Source organism: Crinia signifera, chromosome 12, assembly GCF_055691185.1.
Source record: "Crinia signifera chromosome 12, ASM5569118v1, whole genome shotgun sequence".
Lineage (NCBI taxonomy): Eukaryota > Metazoa > Chordata > Amphibia > Anura > Myobatrachidae > Crinia > Crinia signifera.
In genome coordinates, this window is record NC_139228.1 from 37,812,778 (window position 1) to 37,835,512 (window position 22,735).

The window sequence follows — 22,735 nt, forward strand, 5'->3', positions numbered from 1 at the left end:
GATTTTTAGTAATATGGATTCAAGAAGTAACGCATATTTGCAAAGTGCTAAACACTGGCCTATTACAGAAGAGTTTCCCAACCCCAGTCCTCATGGAACACTAATGCCCGTACACACTAAGAATTGCGCTAATGATATGCACAATAGCAATTTTGTTAACAATATGATCGTGAATATAATTCAGCGTGTACCCACTATATCGTTAATGATGTGTGCTGCCGAGGATTGCTAACGAAGCCCTCTATCATCTGAACATGCAGTCAAATGTGACGATATTATCAGTTGCTGCGTGTTCGACAGGGGTCCTGGTGACCTCACAGATACAGGCTGATTGAGGCCGGCTCTGACGTCACGCATCCTCCCTTATTACGCCTGGGCACACCGGCTTTTTGTCTGACGCTCCCAGAAAACGGTAAGTGTCCGCCCAAAAACCGCTGTTATCCTGTACGTCAAATAGCAGAAGGGGATTGCTATTATTGTCACTATTTATGCCTGCTCCTGTGTGCTACGATCCATACACATGTACAGTCATTTCATAATTAAATGGATTGTGAATTCGCACAATATTTATTTTACTTATTTCTTTTACAGTCTCTAAAATACCGCAGCAAATTCCGTTGCGCTTTACAATAGAAAATAGTGATAAAACAAACTGGGTAGTAACAAACCGACATATAGGTAGGCAATAGTGATCAACCTCTGAATCAGTCCCATTACCATTAACAATACCGTTCAAAATTTAACCCGTGGATCCTACGTTTTGCAGCACCGCTGATATCATATAGTGTGTACGGGGGTATAACAATCCTGCTATTAGTAATGTACATTCTTGAGCACAGAAGATGATTCATTTTAAAAGTCACCTGTGTTAAAGTATGAATATCCTTAAAGCTGGGAGTGTTAGTGTGCCTTGAGGACCATGGTTGGGAATCCCTGTATGCATGCTGCTGATGTAAACCTCTCTGCAATGTGCAGCAGTACCCCACACCACAAAACATTACCCCAATACCTATGCACCTCCATAGGGGTAAAGGGGAACATCCAACACTATTTTCTGGCTTATTTTGCCTGTCCATTTTTTATTTGAACAGTGACACATGGAAAAACTGGTAATAATCCTCTGTCCCCAGCATCCTGTGGGTCACAGGCTGGTCTTGTTGTGTTCCCGGGAATGACCTGGGTGAGCCAGTGGAGGGCGCAGGGAACCAGAAGCTAGGTGGTTTCAGATAGTGATTGCTCATGCACGGAAGTACTCTGGGGGTATACACAGAGAATTGGCGAGACCTGAGGCAGAGGTGTGAAATCTAAGCCACCAGTGGTTTTCACCAGTGACCCCCGCAAAGGGATATGGTCTTTGCTGCACCTGACGGGCAGGTCACGGCTGCCTGGGTTTCTCTGTGGGATCTGACGCTGGAGAACTTGAAGGGGAACAGACAAGTTGTTCAAGGCAAGGAGGATTATGGGAGGCTGCTTATAACGCTCCAGAAAGCTACTGATTGGCTGCAGCTTGCAGCAGCAGCGCACACAGAACCAGGAAGTACACCTGGGATTACTTGGATCATGTGACTAGGCTGGAGTCAGTATACAGGTGTCCAGAGGTCAGGTGATCCTGGGTGTCATGGCGGTGGCCATGTCTCTTAGACATTGGGGGGGGGGGGGGGGGGCAGGGCCGGTACAAGGCACCAGAGCGCCCCAGGCAAGTCGGGGTGTGGGCGCCCCGGTGTCTGCCGCCCGGGTACCTGTCCTGCGGCGCTGTAAAGCTGGTGGCGGCGGCAGCGGGGGGTCCCTGCAGTCAATAAGAAATAACGAGCGCTATCCGCCGGGCTATGCGAAAGCGCTTCTGTTTTGGAAACACTGGCCGCACGGCGCACGCTGATTGGCTGAATCTCAGCCAATCAGCGTGCGGCCAGTGTTTCCAAAACAGAAGCGCTTCCGCATAGCCCAGCGGATAGCGCTCGTTATTTCTTATTGACTGCAGGGACCCCCCGCTGCCGCCGCCACCAGCTTTACAGCGCCGCAGGACAGGTACCCGGGCGGCAAGGGGGGGCGAAATACCGCCCTCTGCAAATGCCTAGATTTGCCTAGTGGTGGCGCCGGCCCTGGGGGGGGGGGGCTAAGTGACACGCAGCCACAAGGGGCTGTGACTCAGGGGGAGATTTATTATATGGCGATCAGGGGAATATGCGCTATGCCCGTGCCTTAAGGCAGGGGATAGCGCTTCCCCTGATCTATCACACCTGCTGGCCGGGTACTTTATCGGCGGCGGTGTGGGGCAGGAGGCATAGCGCAGCTCCAATATTTCGTGCTGCGCCCCTGCATCCTGTCTGATTTATGAACGGTCAGCATCGCTGACCGTTCCACCGCCTGCAGCTATTGACTTCGACAGCTGCAGGCGGCGATGCCCTATACCTACAGCAGGGACAGCGCTGTACCTGCTGCTGGCTCTGAGCTGCGCTGGGATCTCGCGTGAGTAGCAAGATCCCGCGCATGCGCAGTCCAGCCGGCCGGGGGGGAAGGAGACAGCACGTCAATGTTAACTGACGCGCTGTCAGCTGGAGGGGACATCGCCGGAGGGGGGAGTTGGCGCTCCCCCCCGCTTCGGCGGCAAGATCTTAGTAGGTCTTGTCGGTGTCCCCTTCTGCTTCGCCTCGCTAATGAGGCGAAGCAGGGAGTGTTATAGCGGCGCTCTTAGCGCCGCTATAATAAATCTACCCCACAGAAACATCATGCCAGTAAGGGCAGAGCACGCCAGCGTCTGTTCTGCGCCGCAGAGTACTCCCACACGCTGGTAGAACCAGTTGTAAAGTGATGGTGGTATTTGTTCATTGTCAGCATAGATAGCAATCAGGGAGGGAATCATATGCTACTAATTCCAGGAATGTAATGCTCTTTATTACACTATCTGTCTACAACCTTTATTGTGATGCAAAAACTCTAATTCTAAATACATTTATGGCTGCTGTTGGCCTGTAATATCGGTCCAGAGGTCACACTCTGTACAGCAGCAACCACCCAGAATATTTCCTAAAAACATGAAATCATCTGTATTCACATGCCAAGCTTCTGTTCCAAAGTTCTCAACAGGATTCCTACACAGGGCAGGATTTACAATATGCAAGGCTCATACTGCAGATATCTGCAGGCAGAGGAGCCGATTGTGACATTCATATTGTTGTTAGTGCCACCAATATATAGCTGGAACCAATAATCTAATCACTCGCTCTGTGGTGGAAGAATGGTCATAATCACATTCTGTGCAAATCCATAGAGCTAAATCTAAAGGTGGCCATACTTCAGAAAGATATTGCACCCAATCATACAATCTCAATGGATTGTAAAATGGATTGTATGCAGATTGTGACCCCGGGAGATTGGAGGATTGGCCCTCTGCTGCACGTCAGATCAGTTGGGATTGGGAGCAGATTGCACATGCAGTTTGACTTTAGATGGCTCATACAACCAGAGTCATGTGACACTCCCTCCCTGACTAGCAGAGAAGAGAGGTGCAGCTTCCGGGCGGCCCGTGACAGTGAAGATGCTGGGAGCCACAGAAGTTTCCAGTGCAGGCGTCCGCACCGCTATGCGGTATCGCCCGGCTCCACAGACTGTGTCTGCCACGACTTCCGGGTTGCCTCTTCTCGCGGCGGTAAATACATCAGATCGCACGGACTCCACTTGCGGAACCCAAGCCTCATATGGTAAGCACAGTCAGCGGGACGCCGCTAACTGCTCTTCATTAACTTACAGCATTCTGTGCAGCTTACAGCATTTTGTTTACTGGACACTGCACATCGTTATTGACAATTATCTGGCTGCAACAACACCCCCGTTGCCCCAGTTATCGTTAACCCTTTGATCCCTTAGTGCGTCAGGCGCACATCACCCCCATTCCCTGATCCACCAGAGACCGCTGCTGTCACCTGCAAGTGGACATAGGTCCCAGGTGAGGGACCAATGGTTTAAAGGGGTCCCCATAAAGGACACCCTTTAGCCCTGAACTCAGAGGCGTTACTAATATTGTGGCTGCCCCCCCCCCCCCCCCGCCAAAAAATTACCTTACCCCTCCGCATGCCGCCGCCGGCCCCGCATTCAGTCCGGCACCGCAGATAGCCTCCGGGCTCCGTCTCCTGCAGTAATGAAAAATGACTGCCCCCGTACAGCAGACAGTTTTTTTAGGGATGTTAGAGGAGGCGGCGGCCTCCTCTAGCATCCTTAAAAACTGTCTGCTATTAGGGGGCAGCCATTTTGTCGTGTCATTTTTCATTACTGCAGGAGACGGAGCCCGGAGGCTATCTGCGGTGCCGGACTGAATGCGGTGGCGGCTGCATGCGGAGGGGTAAGGGGGGTCTGACCAGAGTGCCCGGGCACCGGGGGCGCCCCGCTGGCGCTTGCTCCCCCAAGCAGCCGCGGTGGCTGCCTTACGGTAGCTATGCCTCTGCCTGAACTAAGGCCATGCAGAGTGATACCTCACTGGCCTATTCCTATGAGATACCCAGGACTCCTACTTATACTTTATTTTACATCAATCTACTTTAATTAAATTCATATTTTACTGATTCTTTGTTTCATCTCTTTATTGATATGCGACATACACCACACCACTAAGGTGAGCCCTAAGTATTCTCCTTGAACAGTTGTGGTAATCTGTAAATTAAATAAATAAATGGATTTTTTGGTACTCCTATCCTTTTGATCCTAGTAGGCCAGCCCCACATTTAAGTGAAGCTGCAATCATACAATCAAGCAGCAGATGGATTGTATGACAGATTGTGAGTACATTGTGTGTCCAAAGACCACCAAGGACTGCCGGGGAGTTGAAGGGAAATTGGACACAATCAGATAGACCGGTCTTTCTGATGTATGGCCACCTTAACTGCCAACCAGTTTCACACCAGGCCATAAGCAGGGAAAGTATGGCCCTTATTCAGATCTGATTGCAGTACAAATTTGTTCTCAAAATGGGCAAAACCATGTGCACTGCAGGATGGCAATTGTCCATTCTCTTAACATATAACCAAATCCACTGTCATTTTTATAGATGAATATATGAAGAATAAGCTATTTAAACTTCTACATTCTTGAGTTTGGAAGCCCCACTTCTATAAAAGGGTTCATCAACTTGGGTCTTCTGATGCTGACAACAGCATTTATGAAATGGTAACCAAAATGTATGGAAATGTTGTTTTCTAATCAGCTAAATTAACTTTTATCATGTACTTTGATGATTTTGTAGTTTGTGGGGAGCAGTTTCTCACTGGCAGACTTGTAGTATATATAGAGTAAAAATAGGTATTATAGAAAAAGGAAAATAACAGTATAAAGTATGATGACAGACAAATAGATAGATAGATAGATAGATAGATAGATAGATCGATAGATAGATAGATAGATAGATAGATAGAGACTAAATAGCCTTCCCCCAGTCGGTTCTGGTATAGTGGAATAACGCTGTCTAGATCAACAGTCAGGTGATTGACAAATAATGGTTGAACGCATCTAGACACCTAAACATAGTCAAAAACATCTAGATCAACAGTAAAAGAAGATGGGAGCAAGCTAAAGGTTGATAAAAACAAGGTCAACGTGAGTTTTTCATATTTTTGGTGTCTATGTCAACATAGGACACCTTATAACTCTACCGTATCCCCTCGCATGGTATGCTGCGCACGACATGCTTTGGACATGGTGCCACACTATTTTATTCTCCCTCTATGTCCACTGGGATGGCAAAGTATGAACAAGTCGTTAAAAGCAAAAAAAAATCATTAAAAAACCCGTTTCGACCATGTGACAGTGAACCATGTTTCCAAAGATCTTTAGCTTGCGTTGATCTTCTGTTACTGTCAACCTAGATGCAATTGGTGGATAGATGGTGTTTCCACAGAGGAGGGGAGGGGGTGATCCCTTAGCAGCCCTCACCTGTAGGGGGGTGGGGGGGGTGGGGAGTTCTTGGTGCCTGCACCCCCTATTTTCACCCTTTAATTTTTCAATTGTATGATTGCCTATATCAATAAATAAATTGTGCTCTTTTATATAAGCACTAGTCTCTAGATTACCTCATTCTACCCGCCCCTCCTGCCATCTTACTTCCACACACGGAGCAATCCAGGCAAGGAGTGCATGCTGTTCCGACAAAACCTAAGGGTAAGTTACTACAAAACACCTGCATTTTACTTTGACCTATTCTGACACATACCCTTGCATCTGAGGTACGGACACCCTATCCCAGAAGCAAGGGAACCACATTGCAAAACACCCAGCAACATGTCCCCCTGAGCCAAACATATCTCTTCGTGGGACAGCATATTCCACATTTCCAAATACAGCAAAGCAGTTTGGACAGCCTTCGCAACATCCAGCCTACAGTTTTCACTTACTGCCACAGGCGACACAACCAGTGACTCAAGACATTGTTCACCCTTCACGGCAACCCCAGAGCGCCAGCACCACCCACAAACCTGCATTAGATCTAACTAGATGCATTCGTCTATTAGTGGTCACCCACGTGACTGTTGATCTAGACAGCGTTGACCGGATACGCCCCAGAACGATGTAGACAGTGACGATGCTCTACCAGATATAGGGCCAGATTCTCTAAGCTTCAAAAGTGATAAAATTGAGAATGATAAACAGCCAGCCAATCAGCTCCTGTCTGACATTTTTCAAACACAGTCTCTTGCATGGCAGGTAGGAGCTGATTGGCTGGCTGTTTATCACTCTCCATTTTATCACTTTTGAAGCTTAGAGAATCTGGCCCATATACTGTAGACATGATATAGAGTATTGTACGTACATGTTCTCTGTAGATGTTGTTCATCCAGTTGGTGAATGTCTTCTTCTGCATAAACATGCGCTGCTCCTGTAGTTTTTTAATATGGCCCTTTTCATAGTCCTGTATCCCTTCCTCCTCCATGATGACCCTGTGAACTATAAAGCAAGCTATATGTTAGAACAGTAGAATGCGTGAATATAGATCTTTGGTACTAAAGTCAGATAAGCCATTTATTAGACATTGAATGAATAATTTGCCTGCAAAATGTAAGCATAAACTGCAGGCAGAAAATGACCCGGGCCATGCAAGGAGGCTGTATTCTCCCCTTCTCCTCTCCCTGTTGACAGGTTTCACAGCACCCCCACCGGTCAGGACACTGCAAGCTCCAGAGTGACAGATATTGATGAATGGAGCCTGTCCGGTCCGCGTTCCGGGGTGTATTCTGGTTCTGTTTTTTTTTTTTTTACCATACCTTACTTTATTTAGAGCATGTTTCATAAGCTACACCACCTGTTAAGATGTCCATATGCAACTAGTACATATATGAATTCCTATTACATAGATATAGATAGTAGAAAAATAGGAGGCACTGCACCAGCAATAACTTAAAAGAAAATCAAGATCATAACAGAAAGTTAAGCCTGCCTACAAAGCTGTACAAAGCTACAAAGTACTAAAATACCCCAAATATTATTATCCAGATGCTATAAAGCAATCTGAAACAGCTTACCCAAGCCCCCATCCAGTTATCCCCAACCTCAGTCCTCAAATACTCCCAACAGTTCATTTTTTTCAGGTCACCCGGCATGTGCACAGGTGCACTCATTACTCACTGACACATTTTAAAAGATCCAAAAGTGGAGCTAATTACTTCACTTGTGATGTTGTGTGGAGACCTGGAAAACGTGCGCTGTTGGGGGAACTTCAGGACTGCCGTTGGAAAACACTGCCCTAATCAATCTCTTCAGAATACACCTGTGAATGATGAACCATTATCCAGGGCACAGTGTTCCCTTGGGAGGGGCACTAGTGGATTAATGTCAACAAAGGACTACAGACACTAAAGGAAAGCCATTTAATGAGCTGGGGTACATGTGGCAGGACACAGACTGTAAGAACCCAACTTCCAAATATCTGTAATTACAGCTATGTATATCATGGTTGTTACCTGATCCTCTCCTTCAGGGAGAAAATGGGTACTTGTGTATTATCACGGCGCCCAAGTTTCTTACGTACGGCACCATAGGGAAATCGCATCGCTTGGGCCATTGTATACGGCCGTGTGATGCAATGCTATCCGATACGATTTTCCTATGTAATTTATTCACTGCTTTCTTAGCCCCGGGGATCGCACCGCATCGCAGCATATCGCATCGCATTGCACCTCCCGCATATATAGGGTGTACAATGCCATTACATTAGCTATACAATTATATCATTGTATGACATACAATGAGGTTTTAGGCACACACCCCCCCCCCCCCCAACACCAACCCGAAGCGTGGCGAGCCCCGCGAGGGGCGTCAGAACGCGTCCTCCGACCTTTTCAAACCCCTACTATCCACATCGGGGTGGAGTTGATTTTATATAGTGTGGCGAGCGCAGCGTGCCCCGCGAGGGGGCGCGGATTACTTTACATGTATTCCGCATCTGCTCTCCACACTATATAAAATCAACTCCACACCGACGTGGATAGTAGGGGTATGAAAAGCTTGTAGGACGCATTCCGCTGCGCTCGCCAAGCTTCGGGGTGGCGTGGATAGTGGGGGGTGCCTAAAACCTCATTGTATGTCATTATTGTATACCTAATAGCATTGTACACCCTATACAATATAAATAAAAGAGCAGTGAATACATTACATATGAAAATCGCAGCGCACGGCATTTACAATGGCCTATGCAATGCGATGCGATTTCCCTACGCAGAATAGCCCACTAAGCAAATAGCTTAGTGGGCGCCGTGATAATATACAAGTACCAGAAAATGCTCTGTTCCTGGACTTCCCTGGTAATGTATGATTGCCATCACCTGTGGTGACACCTTTCCTATCAATTACCTAGCTCCCCACAGGTGATGGCAATCATACATTACCAGGGAAGTCCAGGAGCAGAGCATTTCCTCCCTGAAGGAGAGGGTCAGGTAGGCAACCATGATGTATATATTTCACTTATTAATTATTGACTTGAATAAAACTATTAAAATGCTACAATGTAGGGTTAATTTGTTCTTATTTCATGACCTGAGATGACACCCATGTGAGAAGATGCCCCAGTGTTCATATAGAAGTACAGATCAGCCTTTTTTTTCCCATTCTGATACAAGGTCACTTTTGTCTACGCATTTTGTGGGCTGAATGCCCCAACTGGTAACCTAACCAGTGACTGGGCCAATAAAAAACGGTTTGTTTTGTCTACATAAATTAAAATACACCGTAATTCAGTCTGCTGAATTACCCATTTTTATACATATAAAAGTGAAAATGTGTCTGTCCTGCTGTCTTTCTGAACAAATCTATAGTTTACAAGGGAAAATCGTGAAATTTTACATACGAGCGTATTAAAACACGGCTGAGGCAGCTAAAAATTCTGAATCAGAATTAATTACGGTTAATTTTGTATTCATTAAAAAACACAATTTTTGCTGTACCCTCATATGTATGTTACAGCATAACTCCGGAATGACCGCACCAATTTACACAAAACGTGGTACACATATTACTTACAAAGTGGAAACAAACACTGTGGGGGCAACCCCTAGAGCTGAGGCAGCAGCACAGAGAATTTCAGCAGACAGCATCAATCTGGAAGAACCGGAGCAATTTACACCAAACTTAGGCCTTTATTCTGAGTAAGTCGGACGGCTGCATATTCGGTCGGACGGCCGATGTATTGTGTTTGCGCATGTGCAGAGGTGTTCCTGCACATGTGCAAACGCCGTGCACGGCTGAATACGGTGTGAATTCTGTACAGAAAACGATCGGTCAGAACAATCCGAGCAGGGGGTGGAGAGGGGCGTGAAGGGCTGTTTGGGCTCATTACCATATGTGTACGGCCGCGTTTCATGGGTGTTCCCATGAAAACGCTGGGCGTACGTATGGTAATTCAGCTGTGACACACGTGTGGGGGGCGGACATATGACATAGCCAGATGCCAGCTGCCCACCCATATCCCTGCTTTCACACGGAAAAATGTCCGAGTGGTCTGGAGCACTCAGGGCTTCCTGACCACTCGGTCCATCATTCGATGGTCGGCGACCATTGGAGGATGGGGGAGGTGTTCACATGAAACATCCACTCGCGGTCCGTTCGCTTGGCGTCTTACCGCATTCGGCGGTGTGAGCGATCCGTACGGTAGGCGGGGCTAAGAATATTCGGTGACCGCATCCGTACGAGTCAATCCTGTCTGGCTCCCAGACGCACAGCCCACCCACCAGACTTCTGCCAGAATCGCCCGACCACCCGGCTCCCGGACGCTCCCGCTCATGTAAGGGCGGCCAGGGCGTTTTTTCTATTAGGGAGGCCAATCCCGGGATCCCGTTAATACCAGGATTGTGCATTTTTCAATCCCGGGAATTAAAAAAATGCCCCGGGATTGGCTTCCCTAGTGTTAATGTACTTTAATGGTACACAAATCGCCTATTTAGGCATCAGAAAGGGAAAAGAGATGTTAAAGTCTATGGACAAATATCAGATATACAATACATTTATAGTGTATTAATTAGGGTCCCAGAACAAATGCACATTGACATTTGAAGTAACAGCTGCTGTGTGCTGCTGTGAACTCTCCATTTTGATTAAAATTCTAAAAAATGGCAATATACATTCCATAATCCAAGCGCTGTAAATTAATGATAGAAATTCCTCATTATCAGAACAGACCTTTATGCTGCCTTATAAAAATTCCTGAGACGTTCCTGGCAGCAATGTGACTATCCCTCAGCACTGGGAATGTCCTGATAATCAGTCACTCGTGGGACCTGAGCTGTTAATGTGGCTGGGATGTAAAGTGGGGGCGCGAGCTGAGGAACGCGATATTGTGTTACAAGCTAAAGGATTTCCTATTTCTGGGGATTACATTCAAAATCTTCAATTCATAACCCACATTGTGATCTAGCTGAGGCAAACAGAGAGCGAGCTGCCAAGAAGTCACATCTGCTGGATGCATTCATATAAGGCCATGGAGGCCTATACCTATAGATTTATCTACAGATAGAGCCATCCTCATCTAGCCCTTTAATAGGATTAAGTGAGCCAGAGCTGTTGGACATAATGCTATGCTAATCCCCTACTGTACTGTTCTACAGTATGTATTTCATTGCAGCTGAAAGCAATAGGCGGTACTTGTGTATTATCACGACGCCCGTTACGTAGTTTGCGTAGTGGTGTATTGAGAATACCACACGGTTACCGACCCTCCCGGAAGTCTCCCGAAAATTGGGACCCCCTCCCGGCCCCCCGGAAGGGGGGACCCCCCTAATTCCCCCGAATCGTGGCATGTAAATGCCGCAATCCACGGGTCTCAGAGGAGGGGGCGGAGCTAAAATGGCACAATCGTTTAATTTTTAGCCCCGCCCCCTCCATGGAGATCAGTCATTTCTCCTATTTCCCGGAATGGGGGTGGGGCTTAATGACGCCAGTCAAGCCCCGCCCCCCGATCGGGTAAGGAAAGTCTCCTCTCCAGGCTTCTCTCGGAGAGGAGCATTTAAAAGTCGGCAACCCTGGAATACCAATACACCACAATGCTGGCTACGTAAACTACGTAATTTACGTAACTTGTTCAGGAGCTGTACTAATGTACAATGGTTCATATCCCCACTATCCACGTCATACCCCCAGTATCCACATGGGTGTGGAGTTAATGTTATGAAGTGTGGCAAGCGCAGCTCGCCACCGAGCCCGAAGCGTGGCGAGCACCGCATGGGGGCGCGTATACGCTGCGCTCGCCATGCTTCGGGCACTTTATAAAATTAACTCCACGCCCACGTGGACACTGGGGGTATGACGTGGATAGTGGGGATATGATTGTTAGTGTGGGAAATGTGTGTTGATAGTGTGTGTGTAGTGCAGTGCTTTATACTTACCCTCAACAATGTCCCCGGTGCCAGTGTTCCTCCTCCATGACACTCCCCGGCGGCAGCAATGTATGCAATTAGCGTAGTGCCACTGGGGGGGGGGGGAGGGGGGGCAGGGAAACCATGTGATGCTCCCCCAGCGGCAGTACACTGAATTACGTACATTGCTGCCGCTGGGGAGTGTCATGGAGGAGGAACGCTCGCGCCGGAGACACGGAGGAGGAACGCTGGCGCCAGGGAGTGTCATGGAGGAGGAACGCTGGCACCGGGGACATGGAGGAGGCGAGCGCTACACACATATCAGCAGGGTGCCCGGCTACAGTACGCTGACAATGTAGCCTAAGGTACATTGTCAGCGTAGCGTAGCTGTGTGCCCTGCTAATACACAAGTACCCAATAGGCCTTGGTGAGCCATGGCTATCCAGAGAAGGCTAGTTGAGGAAGGCTCCATTTGTATCTACAGATGGAGATGCTCTCATCCGAGCAGCTCCCATCACAAGTCGGCAGATGGGGTGCACATGCATCCAAGACGGGCAGGCACCTGAGATGCATGCCCCATTCGCAGCTATGGACACACAAGCATGTGAGGTGCTCGTGCGTCCATTTCAGACGGCCCGCCCTCCACCAGCAGTCGCCAGGTACTGCAACCTAGCGTGTTGGCGGGGAGGGAGAGTCTCGCCCTATCTGTATCTATCTATCTATATGTATACTCTGTTAGGTAAGATGTGTCCGTGCATCTATTCCGTAAGGTAGAGGGACAGGGCGATTGTTCAGCAGCTCACAGAGCAGCACATAGGGGCGTGGTCTCGCAAACACGGATATACCCGCAAAGCCATGACCCTTTCCCCAAAGGCCACACCCCTTTTTCAGTAGCGATGGGGCCACAGAGGAGTCCCGATTCCGGATCTCATTATGTTGTGGGAGGTATGGTATAGTAAAATATATTGAGGGTACAGAAAAAAATGGAGCTGGAGGTAGAGTTTTCACCCTGGGTGCGTATACACAATCCTATGAAAACGCATACGCACAAAATGGTGTCATCCGTTCGGAGGTAGAGTATCCCCCCGAGTCTTTCTAGTCATTATTCTAACTACAGTATATTGACAATGCCCTTAGTCGTGTAGTGTGTAAGGGGCTTTAGTCAGTATCCTATCAGTCCTTCTTCTTCAGTGGATTAAGCTCCAGGGTACTCGCATCTCAGAGCGGTATAGGCTCCCCACATTACAGCTAATGTCGACAGTCCATGTCAGGGTTATTCTGCACTTATAGTTCCTATGGCATGAAAACATGATGTCACCATTCTGTACCACAGTTATATACCAGCAATCAACCAATGAACAGCCAAGGCAGCAAGTAGCTCACACCTAGTGTACAGAGCAGGGAGGTGCTCTGCATCGTAGCTAATTAAAATATCTTCCTGTCCTGTACTCTGGCATCGCACTTACCTGCTGGTTCTCATCCGGGTTGACCCGCAAAGCGACGAAATTCGCAGCTTTGCTGGTCATTTAAACGCCGCCCGCACAAACACCTGCCCCCCCCCCCCCCCCCACACGCCATTCGCAGCCTTGCGTGGGGGGGCAAAACTTTGCAAGCGCTCGCAGATCTAAGACACCTCTCTGGTGTCTTAGATTGTGGGTTCCTGCATGGGAAGTGGGCGCCCAGCTGCTCGCCCCCGCATTACCGGCACATTAGCATAGGAACACCCAGCGTTTTCATGGGGAAGTTCCCATGGGCACTACCCCTTGCTGCCACCCTACACCCTCTGCCCGCACTGCTAGGTGCGAATGGGCAGGCGAATAAGCAATTTGCCGCACCTGCTCGCACAATGCGGCTGAACATGCACATAAATGTTTGTGCGTCTGCGTAGTCACAAAACATCGCGCAGGGGAGCAAACAAACTAGAATGACAGCCACTGTCACCATATTTACCAACTGTCCTAGACATTGTCACCATACTTACCTAGTGTCCCAGACATTGTCACCTTACTTACCTACTGTCCCAGACATTGTCACCATAGTTACCTAGTGTCCCAGACATTGTCACCTTACTTACCTACTGTCCCAGACATTGTCACCATAGTTACCTACTCACCCACTTTCCCCATACTTGCCTACTGTCCCAGACGCTGTCACCATACTTACCTACTCTTCCAGACGCTGTCACCATACTTGCCTACTCTTAGACGCTGTCACCATACTTGCCTACTGTCCCAAACGCTGTCACCATACTTACCTACTCTTCCAGACGCTGTCACCATACTTGCCTACTGTCCCAGACGCTGTCACCATACTTGCCTACTGTCCCAGATGATGTCACCATACTTGCCTACTGTCCCAGGCGATGCCACCATACTTACCTACTCACCCAGAAGCTGTCACCATACCTACCTAATTACAGAAGTGGAATCTGTAAGCCCTGTAAAGTCAGATGACGCTATAAGAATATAAGATGCTCACTGCGATGTGCCACTGTCTGTCTGTCAGCCTACACAGCAGTGTTGGTTTTTGTCAGTGTGACAGTTAAATCAGAGAATTGCCCATGTACAGTCATGGTCCTATTCCAACAAGGAGCCCATCTTGGAGCTCTGCATCATTTTCAACCAGTCTGGACAGTTGCACAACAAGTCTATATGCCACCACGGTGCAAGACAAGCATGGTTAGAATAAGCCTAGAGAGTCATCTAGCTTAGGTGATGATATATGTAGCTATACAGAGAAGGGAACAAATAGGATGCACTCACGGCTATTACATACTGCAACCTCCATACAGCCAACTTACGCAAGCCTAAGCCTAACCATAACCACACCGGCATAATTATGTTCCGCATCCTGGTCTCCTGGCGGTAGTCGGAATGGCAGCAGCCTGCCCGCCACAAAGACACGGCATCAAAGAGCAGACATCTGGGTTGGCACTCTGCGGGTACAGGAGATGCCGGCTGCCCCTTGGGATTGCTGCAGTACTGGATATTACATGGCGCCAGGAGCCAGCACTGTGTGTACCGTCACAGTGCATCACCCAGAGCAAGAGCAGGAGCCAGCATCCTGGTGTCACCCATCAGCGTGTGACACCCAGGTGCCGCCCACACCCCCTTGTGACACCAGTGGTCTGCTATGTAAAATGTGTCTTTATAATGCAATAAAAGTATACTGGAATATTAAAAAGTCATAGAGATGTATTTTATTTGTGCTGTACTTCCTCTTACTGCTCCTATCACCGAGAAAGGTAATTGTACTTTGGAGAACTGTGAGTATATTATTAACTACTTAACTAGCTCATTTTTTATAATATAATTAGATTAAGAACATATATTTAAAATGTATTCAAAACTATTTTAGACGCTGCCTCCACAGCGGCAAAAACAGGGCGTGGCCTCGTGGGAGTAGTTCGAGAAAAGGCCACACCCCCTTCCCGCCAGACAGCATACCTCCTCAATGTTGGGCGGTATGAGATGGGTGGTTTATTGAAGATGGGATGTTTCCCATAGCAACCAATCAGATTCTATCTATTCTCTTCTAGAAGGTGCTAAACAACTAATAAGTAGAATCTGATTGGTTACTATAGGCAAGATCCCATCTTCAGTAGAACGCTCATTTTAGTAATTTACCCCTGCTCCTCTGTGCAGCTCCTGGGTGGGGGTCCTGCTGTGCTGACTGATCAGAGGAGATTCCGGAAAGATTATTTTCCACTGGCATATGCCCAGTCTGCATTCCTGATAGACCACATTATTTGCGACCAGGTCAGATAACAAAACAAAAAATCTAGCACTTAATCCAGTACCTATAATTAATCAATCATTCCAATTATTAAACATCTATCCCTGCAGCATTTTATAAAAGGAAATGCTCAGGGGAGGGGTGTTCTAACATCCGCACCCCAGCACCACCCCATTCACATTCATAATTATCGCATATGCTCTAACATATGCGATAATTATGGCAAAGGACAGCTCTTGCGTTAAGAGCTGTCCTTTGCGGTGAGAGTCGGCGGCTCCCCCCTCCCTAAGGGCTGTTTCACACAGTACGGTTCCTGCCGCACGGTGAAATCCCGTACGGCCAGGGAGCCGCGCCGCACTCAGAATTTTATAATGGCAGGGATGGCCACAGCCCGGCAGCCGTCCCTTCCAGTGGGGGGATCCGGCTGCAGCCGTGCGGCCGGGCCGTGGCCGTCCCGTGTGAATGGACACAATAGTGTCCATTCACAACTGCTGAGTGCGGCACGGCTCCCTGGCCGTACGGGATTTCACCGTGCGGCAGGAACCGTACTGTGTGAAACAGCCCTTACCCGGCGCTGCTGCGCTGGGCTCTCCTCCTCCCTGCACCCAGAAGAGGATCATAGTGCAGGGAGTCGGAGGTCACAGGTCCGGGCAGCACAGCTCTGTGCTGCCCGGACACAGGTGAGGGGGGGGGGGGGGCAGTGCGGGGGTCAGTACAAGGCGGCGGTGGGGCGGTAGAAGCCCATAGGCTTCTATGGGGCATCGCCAGATAACCCGGCAGGGGATGCTTAGAGCATCCCAAAATGAGGTAAAAACACAGATAACAGGGTTTTTACCGCATTTTTAGTTCAGAGAATCTCCCCCTCAATCCTTAATACTGAATGAAAATAAGTAATTTTTTATATTTTTCATTTATATGAAAAATATTTTTAAAAAATAAAACCTCGCTGGGAATCCAATATGGTACATATAAATTTATTAGACAATAGAAATCACCGGCCAGTGATAATAAAAGACATAAAATCAGACAATCCTACAGTAGGTGTTAAAAACAAAGAGTGAAATAGTCCCAAGGCGCAAAGTCAGAATCCTGCTGCCCCACAATGGAAAACGAGGGTCACCCAAAAATCCTCTTGTGGTCAGTGTATCGGGAAGAACTAAAGTTGTATAGGCGCTGGATTCTTGTTGGTCTAATTGTGGTGTATAAGATGTGGGTAACTCACATGATGATGTTACATACAGGGGCTAAATAAAATGGAATATATTGATTAAAATGGCAATATGCAATGTGGAATGAGGGGGGAGGGGAGGAGGATTCCCAATAAGATATCGTACCCTCCCTCACACAAAGTGAAGTGTGTACAGGCTCATTAAGGTAACTTTAATAATTCTGGGTCACCGCAGTGTAGGCAGGTGATGGGAGATTGAGTAATTGGTCCATACCATACTCACATGTGTATACTTGAAAACCTTCTTAATCAAGGTATCTTTTTTTTTCCACTCCCAGAAATGTCAGTAGCGTCAAAGGGGATCTCCCCAATGAGTGGCAGTGAAATAAAAAGAGAAAAAAAACTTCTCAATAAAAAGCAGGGGCAAACGCAGGATTTTCAGAAGGGGGTTTCCAGAGGGGCGGAGCAAAGAACGGAGATGGACACTTAGGTGACCCAGTATATGCTTTGATGTCCCGCGGGTGGTAGGGGGTATTATATCAACCGCTCAGCATGTAGGGCCTGAATCAGTAATTTCCACTAATTATCCTTTACTGCACAGATGGTGGGAGATGAGGTGGGAGAAGGGGGCATTGGGCTGAATGAAGGGGCCCTGATACATAACTTCCGGGGTGGTAGAAGATGTTTAATACGCAGAGGAAGGGTGTATAGTGGAGTGGGCTTATTAATCATAATTTTCTGGTGGGAGGACAGCTTGCTTGACTGCAGATATCTCCAGTTCCCGGAAATAGATTTCTTAGATTTTAATGTAATTAAAAACTAGAGAATCCCACCTACCAAATGGTACTGGGGACTAGGGGATCAGAGATCAGAGCAATCTGCCAACGAGTATATAAAACTACATACCAGGTGTGTGGAGCTGGAGCAGTAACCAGCTGCTGGAAGGCTGATATCTCTGGTTCTGGGAACAGGAGAGACAAGCTTCTAGTGTCCATCAAAGGGGGAGAGTCCCAGCTTTTGTAATATACCCTCAGAAAGTCAGACAGAACCTGAAATATCTGACTGGGAAGAGCAATTAAAAGGCTTGGATGGGGACCACTTCTTTGAAGTCAGATATCTCTGGTTCCCAAGGTCCGATTTTAAAAATGCTTGTACTCATGGAAAGAGGGGACCCTCAGCTTTCAGCTTAGGGCCCTTAGACTCCTGGGGGGGTTTCTGGGTACTCGGAAACCCCCCCCCCCCTTCGTGCGCTACTGAAAAGTTATTAGAATTGATAAAGGAGGAGGAGGGGGGGGGGGGGGCGGGTTGTGTATGTACAAACTGCAATAATGATGGAACAAAAGTCTGACAGTACCTGAGAAAGCGTTATGTTGCCATCAACCGTCATAATATGTAATGGACATTATAGTGTTTGGCATAACGTGTAATGGGCATTACGGTGTTTGATGTAACGTGTAAGTGCATATACACGGAGCGGTTTTCGCCCGTTTTAGCAATGTTCCCCAGGATGGACGACTTTCCATAGCGGGACACTATGGAAAGCCATTCACCCTGTCACGTATCTTCTGGTAATACCAGCAGATGAGTGGTCGGGCCAGCTATGATGCGGGAGCACGCACCACCTTTAATCGCTGCCCCATACACAACGGGCGGCTTCCCAGCTGAGCCTTAAATGTACAGGCCTTAAATGTGAGCTCTGATTACATCAGTTGTAATTGCTGAGTTTTAATATCATTGTTTTAGTTTTCATTAGGACCATGGCATTCTAAGCAATAATGTACCCCTAATACAAATTATTCTGGGTATTAGAAGTCACCTGAGATTTTAGTGTGCATATAATAATTCAACTTGTCTACTTGTGGTTGTATAAAGTCACAAATCTTCTGTGTGTCTTCTATTATCCCTACATTTGACTGTAGGAACTATGTAATACTACAGTATATACAGCATCAACAAAAGCTCACTTATGTGGCCAAATGTAATAGGGGTGAGAATCAGAAAGTGAGAAATTCTGAGAGACTTTTGCCATTTTTTTTTTTTACCAAGAGCCATACAGCATACCTCCCAGTCATCCCAAATTCAGAAGTATAGTCTTTTGTCTTTATGACAGAAAGTAGGTGAACGTTTCCCAAATTCTACTAAGTATGAGAGGAGCTCCCTGTACTTCAAAAATCCATCTCATCTCAAGTAACCAACTTGATTTAATAAATCACGGATCCGCTCAGCAGCGCCCTCTCCCCTCATGTACTTTTCCTTCTCTTAAATTAGACTCCATACATCGGCACCTAGCCCTCAGTTTCAGCCAGACTGATGCTTATTTCATTGATCACAGGTAAATGCTTCACCCGGGGCAATCCAATTATCCCTGAGAAGCATGTGCGTGCTACAGCTTATCAGCGATTTACATTCACGTGCCTCAGGCAAGTGAAACCGAATCCCCGAAAGCATGGCTGTGGTTTAAAGAAATTATTATTTTTTCAGGCGAATAAATGGGATAATCCTAAAATAAGCAACAACCCAGAAACATTGGGAAAATTCTACAAAAAAAATGTATTCGCAGGTAATTGGATAGCCGCCATTGTCTGGTAATGTAAGTTGCTATTTTTCTTGTTTGCTCATTTGTTAGGCGCTGCGGAACCCTTGTGGCGCCATATAAATAATAACAACAGAGAAGTCTTTGCTTTACCTGTTTGCAAATATTGGTTAAAAACAAATGGATAAGTAGAACATATTTACTATCGGTGTTCCACACATGATACCACATAGAACCGCGACTTCTTTCATCAAAAACATAAAAATAACCCAAAACAGATATCAAAGTATGTGGAATAGAAATCTCTTGTACATATTTGGATAGATGCCTCTTACATGGAGATTTAAGTTGAAAGTTCCCTTGTTTTCCATTTAAAAATGATAGGATCTGTTATACAGTATATACACCAGAGCCATCTATACAACAAGACCACCTTGAAGAAGCATAAAACACACAACACTTACAGCTGCGAAGTCCTGTCCGTATAAGGCCCGTCTGTCAGTTCAGACTCTCCTGGAAAGCAGAGCAGGATGAGACTGAATGGGTTTGCCGCACAATCACACTGTAAAGGTGGAATGACCTTTGAGTGGAATTATTGAGGAATGGTATTTACAACCTAAATACAAAGGTTTCATTTCTCTCATTATTCATCAACACATTGGTATAAAGTTCAGCGCCAACTTTTTTTTCAAATATTTATAAAATGACATTAAGATTTAATAATGTGATCGTAGAGCTAAGAAATCAAGAGCATTTTGCAAATCCCGGACTAGTAAACAACATTTGAGGGAAAGATTGATGCTCATGAGATCTTATCTACTTGCCTTTCAGTAACAATATTTAATTATTGACAAAATGTCCAATAGTCATTATGTAATAACAAGGAAAGGAGTGAGACAAAGGAGTTTTCCGAGCAAGTACTGTATGTCCTCAGTACTACTACAATGCATAGCACTGTTCTACCCATCGTCTTAATACTGTACCTGTCCTTACAGCTTGTCAGCACTGGTCTAGAGGAAGAACCTGGACCATTGGCCACTTGCTTCCGCTGAATGTCTATGTTTGCTGGCCCAAGCAGAAGATGACAGCCATCTTACCATCACACTGCCTCTGATCTGAGAGCAAGTACTTGCGGCAGGCTTGGGTCACAACACTTTTTGGGGACCGCACTACTGTATTTTGGTTTTCTTGCACCTGAAGAACAACACAGGACACGTTTATGGATTATTTCACTGTGTCTGACCTGTGTTTCCACAAAAGTGAGGGGATGACTGCGGTGACATCATCACCTCCCTCTCTAATGGAACGTATATTTGGGTTATTCTGGTGAATTCGCATCCTTACGATTCAACCAGATCCCGCTTTGCGAATGGTAGTACGCCGGCCCACCATTTGCAAGGCGTGTATGTTTGCACTGGCTGCAAATGGATGTTTTACACATGTAAGGTTGCTCAGAGCACATTCTGAGGGAAGTGGGAGGGCAGCTGACATTCCCTCCCTCCCCCCCCATTGGCACATTAGCATGAGAATGCCCAGTGTTCTCATGGGAACACCCCTGAAACGCTGGGCTTTCCCATATGCTAATCAGCCGCACAAAGAGAAAACATCTGCCCCGTACGAGGTCATGCAAACAGGCCTGAATAAGGTCCATAGTGCTACAGGTAATGTCTTCAATGAGTTTGATAGTCAAATTGTCAACATGAGTTTTAAAAAAAAAATTGTCCTGAATTTCGGTCGACATGGACACCGTATGAGTGTGCCGTGTCAGGTTAGCGCCACCCGCCGCACAAGAACACATCCCCTCACATGTAGCCGACCACTGAATGATTGGTCTATCTTTCGGTAATAATATTCGCGCATGCGCAGACTCCCACCATCGGACACGGGACCCAATTCGGCCCTTTCCGATGGTGTCTGATTTTAGCCCTTTGTTGTTTGAAGGCTTTGTCCTTCTTTCTTTTCTTTCTTCTTGTCTGTCCTCCAGGGATATCATTCTTCCAATTGATGCGATTGTTGCTTCTGAAGGGAAGTATGTTGATCCCATCTACTTCTTTGGTATAAGAAATACATACAAACATGAGACAGCGCTGCTTGGAATAATCTTCTATCTTCTACATTCACAATTCACATACAATATTGGCCAATATCAATGAAACATATTACATTAATATATAAAGTGATAAATCAGATTTAAATTTAACCCTTTGCAGTCCAATTGTTTTTTGCAATTCAAAAAATAAACTAAATTTTTTTATTTCTTTATTCAAAAATGGTCTACATTTAATGTTGAATGATGTTTATTCTTATGTTCTTATTTTAAAGTGGCTGACCATTGGGTCTGCTCCCAGCGCTAGGGCTGTTGAGCCTGACTAGACGTTGGACCTGAAAGGGTTAATAAGCAAGTCCATGCAGCAAACGAATCGTTCCTTATATTGCCTCCCTCCCTTGGAGCTCAAATGCATACGATTTTCGCCGTCAAATTAAGTGTCTATTGTTAGTAGTAACATTCAACCAGGTGTTAATTTGATTAGTTTCAAACTGCAGTTTCCAAGGTTACATTATCAGCCATCATTAATGCTTATATCCTTGCAAAAAAAGTTCCACTGCATTCACTCCCAAACAAATTGTTGGTAAATATACTTCCACTTATATCATAATTTTATACTCAGATATCATTAAGTGGCTCTCATTATACTTCTGACACAGCGGTGCTCCATTTGAGCGTAACCCGTATACTCCAGAATGTGTCCCCAGCTGTCGGTGCTTCCCAACGGAATGAAGCCTTCTAAGCACACACTCATACCTCCCAACTGTCCCACTTTCCGTGGGAACGTTTTTTGGGGACATCCGAAGCCGGCAGTGTCCTGCAGGGAGGGATTGCAGTTGGGAGTCCCCCCTGCCACCTGCTGAGCATCAGTGAATAAAAGTTATGTGCATGCTCACAGCATCTATTCTTATGGCCTCTGGCCATGCCCCCAAAGCGGAAAAATGGGGACATGGCCTTGCGGAATAATGCCATTTGTATGTCACACCCCCTTCCCACCACCCAAAATTTGGGGCGCGCACAGTTGTCCCGCCGGAGGAGTTCATCAAGTTGGGAGGTATGCACACAAAAAACATTTTTTATTGGTTTTTCCTTTTTTTGTCATCCATTGCTTTGCCAGAAGAAATCTACTTAATTTTGAGAGATTACTTTAGTTGCCTGATAATACAAATGCATGATTAATGTAAGCTCATAATGAAAGTTGTCTACAAGGAGCTGGCTGTAAATAATTGTTAAGCCATCGCCATCTAGTGTCTAAATGTAAATATTACATTGTTAAAAATCTTTTAATAGGGCTACAAGGCATCTACAGCACAGTATAGTCAAACATAACCAGGGAAATTTTTGTGCAAGCTCCAGCAGGAACTGAGGCCCTTATTCTAGTTCACTCTTTCTGACAAAATATTTCTTAGATGGACAAAAGTGAGGCAGGT

At 46.5% G+C, this 22,735-nt stretch overlaps 1 protein-coding gene across 1 annotated transcript in view; it reads right to left on the reverse strand.

The window, feature by feature from the left end:
- Positions 1 to 357, reverse strand: part of SPTBN5 (spectrin beta, non-erythrocytic 5) — a 197,486-nt gene extending 197,129 nt beyond the window's left edge. The window contains 1 exon segment of the mRNA XM_083166063.1: positions 319 to 357. Coding sequence (XP_083022189.1) covers positions 319 to 357 — 39 coding nt within the window.
- Positions 358 to 22,735: the final 22,378 nt, after the last annotated feature.